Genomic DNA, 7170 nt, shown 5'->3' on the forward strand with positions numbered 1-7170 from the left:
GTCTATTACCATGAGTATAGCATACTGTAGTCTATTACCATGAGTATAGTATACTGTAGTCTATTATCATGAGTATAGTATACTGTAGTCTATAACCATGAGTATAGCATACTGTAGTCTATTATCATGAGTATAGTATACTGTAGTCTCTAAAGCCATCACCAGTGCAACACTCAGGAATAAATAAATAAAAAATATAAAATACGTCAAAATTGAAGCCAGAGAAATTTTTAATGGCAGAATTAAAATCAAATCAACCAAAAAAAAACAAAAAAAGTTGAAACTGAAAGCCAATGTAACTCAAGTGAAACAGAAGAGCCGACAGCTGGTTCTCCAGCTCCATTCACTTCCACATGACCAGGAGGGGAATGCTGAACAGGATCATTTCAACCTTGATTTTCACATTTTTTACAGTTGTAAGTTCAAACGGTTGACAAAGAGGGTGGAGTCTCGCGTGGGAGGAACATCTTTCAGTCTCTTTGGTCCCTCTTAATTTAAAACAGCCATTTTTTTTTTCCAGTCTTGTAAACAAACTGAGAAAAGAAGCAACAACGGCCTGCACATCGGGTCCAAAAATCTTGAACAACTGATCATCTACTGGGTGTCAAGGTCTAGTCTACATCGCTGAACAGCACTGAACGACTCCATCTGGTAAAACGAAATCATAAAAACCCATAGATTATAGTTTTAGACATGTCAGTCACATTTAAACCCATAACTACGTAGCCTATATGGCACACTTGGAACAGACCAGCAAGACTGACAGTTTAAAACTCAAGAATTGGTCAAATCTGTACATCTTAGAATCCACACCGACCCCGCAACCCCTTAGCAAAAATAAAAATAAAAGGACACTATTCTACCGTCTCTGACAAAGGTTTAGGTGACAGACAATTATAATACACTAACAAATTGAATAGCCATTCATATTTCCCCTCATGTCAAGTGTAGAAAACAGACTTCGCCCGATCCTCGTCCGCTACTTATGACCTTGCTTGCTCGTTTTGAACGACACCTGCAGTATCTTGTCTCCCAGGCGGTAGCCATTAAGGCTGGCAATTGCCATCGCTGCCTCTTCATAGTTGGTCATGGTGACGAAGCCAAAGCCTTTGCATTTGTTGGTGTTGAAGTCACGGATGACCTTGACGTTGGTGACCGCGCCGAAGGGGCCGAACATCTGCCAGAGGATGCCCTCGTCGGCGTCCTGGCCCAGGTTGTAGATGAAGATGCACCAGCCGGAGGTGGCGTTCCCCGGCGCGCTGACGCTGGACATCCCGCCCATGTGGTCCACACTCATAGGGGAAAACCTGTTGAGAGGAGCAGAACGCATCTCAGCTACTTGACTTGACAGCTGCCATTAATACGCTGTTTCTAGGCGAGCGTGTGGGCAGAACTGCACTGGCAGCGCTCACAGTTACCAGGCCGACCTTGTATACTAGGAGCTTGTAATGTCTGGTTTTACATCTCCAACACCGCCACATTTAACCATGAGAACATGTTCAGGTTCTTCTGGGCATCTCCTCAAACATAACACTAAGAGCACCAAGCCAAACTGTTATTGGAGCACAGCTCACGCCAAACTGACTCATATGAGGTCAAGTGCCTTTTTTTCCCTCTGTGGGAATCAGAACAGAAGCCAGGAAGAGAACAGGTCGTCTGCATACATCGAAATATTCTACCTCACTTTCACAAGCCGGTTCTGAGTGGAGTTCTGCTCAGTTACCTGAACCTCTGGGCCTGGTGGTGAACTGGGCCTCCGAAGCGCCGTGACGGGTTGTGGTAGATCTGGGAGAGCAGCTGGGAGTTCTTCACTTGGTTGGGGTTGGCTGCGAACTTGACCGTGATTGGCTCCGAGGCGCCGGGGGGTTTCTGACCGTTCAGGTCCTTGATGGCGTCCTCTGCCTCCGCCCTCTTGTCAAACCGGATGAAAGCCACACCCCTGGAAAGGCCTGATGGTCATGGGGAAGGGATTAAAAATACAACAACAATATAATCTGCCATTAATTTCTTCAAGAATATTCAGTCATAAAGAACACTAAAACCAAAGTTTGAACGTCACCGACACTTCAAAGGTAGAATGAATGAAAAAAGAATATGGCTCACTTCCAAATGAATGGCGATGCTAAGCACATGGTAGAGGTACAGGTTAGAACTTAATGTATAGACCAAATGATGTTCATCCTCATGCTAACCATGCTCTTTGACAAGCATGATTCACTGAGCTAACGAGGTTGTACTGTACGCACCCGAGGCTTGGTCAACCAGCACCCGGGAGTTGATGATCCGGCCGTAGCGCGTGAACATGTCCTCCACATCTTTCTGGGTCATGGTCTTGGGCAAGCCACTAATATAAAGATTGGCGTCTTTAATAGTGTCAGAGCTCGGCCTGGCATACGACACCTGAGAGGGAGAGAAAACTATTAGTTTCATTCAAAATGCTTTTTTTCTTCTTTTTTTTTTTAAAGAAGGAAACGCTACCTTAATGCCTAACTAGCCCGGTTCACACAAGGGAAACTCAATAAACATTAACAGATATTTCCTCAACTATTAGCAAGTTACTGTATAAAAAAAAAAAACACGAAAAAAAACAACAAACACCATACATTAAAAGCCAGATCTTTGTAGTCATGTTGTTGACCAAGATATTCAAAGAATAAAAAAAGAAATAAAGTCATCGAGCGTGTATTGGAAAGTAAAATGTTATCTAAAGCAAAAAGAAAAGAATATGCAGGGCTTTCATTCGGCACAATATCACACTCAAGCAAAAACATGTTTTAGGATATTTCCACTTTCTCTAACGACTCGAGTGTTGCATAAAACCAAAATTAGCCACACAATTAATATAAGCTCCAGTATAAACATGTGCCGAAAATAAAACCGAGACAGATTACAAGGACTGTCCAATTTTCTGTCGGAGTAAAGTGTACAACAACAAAAAAAAAAGATGACAGGGATATAAGTTTAAGTAGACATTATATACCTTTAAATCCTTTTGCATATAGACACTTAGCAGGAGAGGGCTCCCCCCCTGCTGCCCAGCGACTACCTGAACATCACATGTCAGTTCAGCCAGAAAAATAAAAATAAAAACACCTTTTTGCACATTACCTTGATAGTTTTAGACTGTAGTCTCAGCCCATTGAGGGTATTGATTGCCCTTTCTGCATCAATAGGGTTAACATAGTTAACAAATCCGTAACCTAAACTGTGGCCTAGAGAAAAAAAAAGGAAAACAAAATAAAATAACAAAAGTTTGTCCATTTCTACAGACTGGTCCTCCACAGAACACATCTGGACAATACTTGCTTTTCTTCAAAAGAAAGTACAATATACACAGCAATAAGTCTGAAGAAAATAACTAACCTACATTGAAAATGTAAATAAAAACTTGTTTTGAAAATGAATATAGGAGTAACAGCCTCTCATAATAACCATGCATATTAACATTCTGAAATATGCTTTGCTCTTCAATCATAAAGAAAAGCAAATTGGAGAAATTAAGTTAATTATTTTCAATTTCCAAACAAACACATTTACAGCATAGTATAACTACAAAATACCAGAAATGAAACTAAATTGAATTAAATCGATAGTCACAACATGATTAGTTGAGTCTACAAAAGCAAAGTTATTTCATAAAACCATGGAGAAGATAATGGCATGACTGAGGATCATGAATAATATACCATTAAACAGCACAGTAAAGAGAAACAGGTAAAGAAAATAAGATTTAACAAGGTTAAAACATCGCACGTTAGGCCACAATCCACCCCAAGGAAAATAATCTTGAATCCCAATATTAAATCAGTAAGTCTGAAACCTACAAAATACTTTGAATCAAAATTACATTTAGAGAGTTTAAAAAAAATATTTGGGGGGCACGTAGAACGTGAATACAAAGTCAAAAACAATAACGGTACTCAAATAGCCAACCACATTGAATTTACTGATTATTAAATAAAAATATATCTCAGATAAATTTTAAATATATAAACTGGGATTTTAACCAAAGAAATTTAGAACTGAAAAAGAAAAAACAAAAGAATGGTCCAATCAGAAGGGAGATAGGTGTGTGGGGGGGGTTGGGCAGGTGACATGTCTCCCTCCATCAGGGCAAACGGAACAAACTCAAGTCAAAAGAAAAAAGGGGTTGAACTCACTCTGGCTTCTGTTATATGGATTACCTGCCACTTTATCACGGATGAGTTTGGCAGACTCGACCTCCCCGATGCTGCTGAACAGACTGCGCAGCTCGTCCTGGGTCATGTTTTGAGGCAGGTAATTGACAATGAGGTTGGTTTTTGCATCTTTGTGTTCGTCTGCCATGTGGTCGTCATAGCCGTTATCATAGACTTCCTGCTGCAAATGAATGAGTCGAGAATGAGGCGGCAATAAGGGAACATTTCTCAAGGCAACTTCAATCCCAAGTTGACAACAACACATGTCTGTGGCTATTCTACTCACGCTTTACACAAAACTGGTTTTAGGTTACCGTGTCATAATGAATGCTAGGAAATCTGTCTTGTCTCCATTTTCTGTGTTCACATCGTATGCAGAGGTAACTGTTTTGATAACTGCATCAAATGATCAACCTGATGAATGTGTATATGTAATGTACAGACCAAGACAACTTCGTCGAGATCTAAATGAGGACTTACCGTGCAAAACACTCAAACAGAAATGCCCTTGCAATAATGTTGACTATTAAAAAGAATCAAAGCAACAGAAAATGAGTGACCTTGAGTGAGTGGACGTTACAAACGTTCCTCCAAACGGATGAAGACGTACCTTGATGTTAACTGAGCCTTTGTTGCCATGCTGCTGCGTTTCCCTGCTGTCTGTCTGGCTCTGTACCTCACATACCTGGAGGAGCACAGGACAGGTAGACATTAGGGATGAGCTATATTAATATGCATGTATCCTCATGCATTCATACGTTCTTAACACTCATAAAATGTATGCGTTTATTTGAAAGTAGCGAATTAAAATATCAATGAGTAAAATAGTTAATATAAAGAGAACATTTGAAAGAAGGCGAAATACTGTTTGAAATTCTCCCAGTTAGTAGGTTATTACTGTAAAGACACTCAAGTTTTTCTTTTGATAACTTCACCGAAATGGCTTCGTAGTAATTATTAGAAAATCCAGTCTATGGGAGTTTACATTGAAACTCCTCTCCTATAGGAACAGATCCACTAGGGGCGCATGTTCACTTTCCCTCCCTATGGTTTTATATCTCCATAAGATAAATGACAATGGTCATGATAATAAAATTATTGCCATATAATAGTAATAATAATAGTACTACAGACCACATATCACGGTCTTGAAGGGTTCTCCCATTCCAGAGGAACATGTCAACCACTACCCTCTGTTACCCTCTGAGTCGAAAAGCTTGGGGCACTCAAAAAAGAGCGGTAGGGGTAAAATAAGAAATGGGATTGGGCCTTATATAACAGCATAATCAATGTGAAGTTAAAATACTCACTTTAAGGTATCGAATGTGTCCCCGTCTGACTGCCATGAAGAAGCTTCACACTTGCACAATGAAAACCTGAAACAAAACAAACAAAATCGATCCCGTAAGTTTTTAGAAGACATTAAGACATGTTTGCTTGAAAAAAAACACTCATGTACGAGAATCAAGCAATCAACCCAGCAAACACGCAACGTCAGGGAGACGTTCAGATCACGTCTTAATAACGTCCTGGTCCTGAACCCCGTGTGTTCGTCTGCTGGACCCCTCAATATTCACACGTCTGGCTTGGACCCCTCTAAGACGTCTGTGGACGTGCAGAACGGGTCCAATATCTGAACTTTAAAAAGAAACATTCATTCTGGCTCCTAATTGGATGTCTTTGCACGTCCGAAAAAGACAAAAAAGACGTCTTTAAGACGTGTCTTTGCTCAGTGGGACGTTACCTAGTTAGTGCGAGTCAGTTTGATTTGATCACCTGGGTAACTCCGTGCTCCCTCGCTATGAAGCTAACAGCTAGCATGCTAACCCTCTACAGCACGCTGCTCACCCACAACGCTGCTAGCGGCTAGTTAGCTAAGCTAACTCTAACCAGGTCTCCACAATGAAAAGGTGAACTAAATTAGGGTCTTCTAACCAACATTAACGCCTCTGACTAGCTCACACCAGCTATAAACGATGGAAAACTAGACAACATGCAGCAGAGAAAGGGTCTCCTCGTCTCCTCGTCCCTAGTGAGGTTCTAGCTGGCTGCGTTCAAACACTGACTGGAGGAGGATTCCTCGATGCTTTACAGACAAACGTTACATCAAATGTATTCATCTAATGTTCCCTAGCATCTCTACCTAGGTCTGCTGACCGAGTAGCACACATTGGAAAGAGAACACAACATTGATTTAGGTAGTTTTGCTAATACCTTTACCCGCGAGGTGGGACCGTAGATGCGTTCAGGAGGGGTTTGAACAACAAAAGCTAATTTGCAACCGCGGCTCTCTTAGTTTAGGGATCACTTCCGGTCCTAACCTGCTTGATCACTCTGGCTCACTGTCTCCACACAGTGGATGGGGGTGGGGTTGGTGTCTCCTGTGCATACCTAGGGCCCTCCATCACAACAAGTCTCACTGTCTCCACACAGTGGATGGGGGTGGGGTTGGTATCTCCTGTGCATACCTAGGGCACTCCATCAAAACAAGTCTCACACTGTCTCAATCTTGTCCCTACAATAGGCTCTGTGCACCAGCTCCACTACTTCCTGAAAGTCACTTGGCTTCTTTATTTCCTGTCCAATATGATTGGATTAAGTGATTAATCAGGTGAGCGCTGGGTCTGCCTCACCCCTGATTAATCACTCAATCCAATCATATTGGACAGGAAATAAAGAAGCCAAGTGACTTTCAGGAAGTAGTGGAGCTGGTGCACAGAGCCTATACTCAGACATACCAGTTTCATGTTTCCCTACGAGCTGCAACGTCCCATTCAGACCTGTGTGTCCAAATCTCAGTCTCCAAATTATATCTTCTTCTGTCGTCCTCCCCCACTTGCCTGTGGACGGCATACAGATGTCTCCCTGAAGGATCCCTATCTCACTGACCTTGCCACTGCTTTTTAAGTTCTGTTTTGACAACACTCTTAATCTCAGCCTTGCTGTAAGGAACTGACACATCAACGCCTGACCTCTAGCTCCTTTGGCATAC

At 41.7% G+C, this 7170-nt stretch overlaps 1 protein-coding gene across 6 annotated transcripts; it reads right to left on the reverse strand.

Annotated features, from left to right (window-relative positions):
- Positions 1-212: 212 nt before the first annotated feature.
- LOC311326164 (ELAV-like protein 1) lies at positions 213-6447 on the reverse strand. Of its 6 annotated transcripts, none has more exons than XM_084459021.1 (8): positions 6393-6447; positions 5489-5554; positions 4789-4863; positions 4185-4356; positions 3109-3212; positions 2247-2400; positions 1724-1949; positions 213-1307 (listed from the first exon to the last, which is right to left on the reverse strand). In XM_084459021.1, the coding sequence occupies exons 2-8, from the start codon at positions 5522-5524 to the stop codon at positions 980-982; spliced, it is 1095 nt and encodes a 364-aa protein (XP_084315147.1). In that variant the 5' UTR covers positions 5525-5554; positions 6393-6447; the 3' UTR covers positions 213-979. The 6 variants fall into 6 exon arrangements, with proteins under 6 accessions (XP_084315147.1, XP_084315145.1, XP_084315146.1 ...); XM_084459019.1 differs by having other exon boundaries at positions 4161-4356; XM_084459020.1 differs by having other exon boundaries at positions 4185-4359.
- Positions 6448-7170: the final 723 nt, after the last annotated feature.

The sequence above is a fragment of the Borostomias antarcticus genome (genome assembly GCF_949987555.1).
Source record: "Borostomias antarcticus genome assembly, chromosome: 26".
NCBI lineage: Eukaryota > Metazoa > Chordata > Actinopteri > Stomiiformes > Stomiidae > Borostomias > Borostomias antarcticus.

Excerpts from the sequence above, each read along its gene's own strand:
- LOC311326164 (XM_084459016.1), bottom strand. The coding sequence starts at position 5,524 with ATGGCAGTCAGACGGGGACACATTCGATACCTTAAA. Across the intron at positions 4,864-5,488 it reads GACACATTCGATACCTTAAA|GTATGTGAGGTACAGAGCCA; the intron begins GTGAGTATTTTA and ends GTGCTCCTCCAG. Across the intron at positions 3,213-4,160 it reads TCCATATAACAGAAGCCAGA|GCCACAGTTTAGGTTACGGA; the intron begins GTGAGTTCAACC and ends TTTTTTCTCTAG.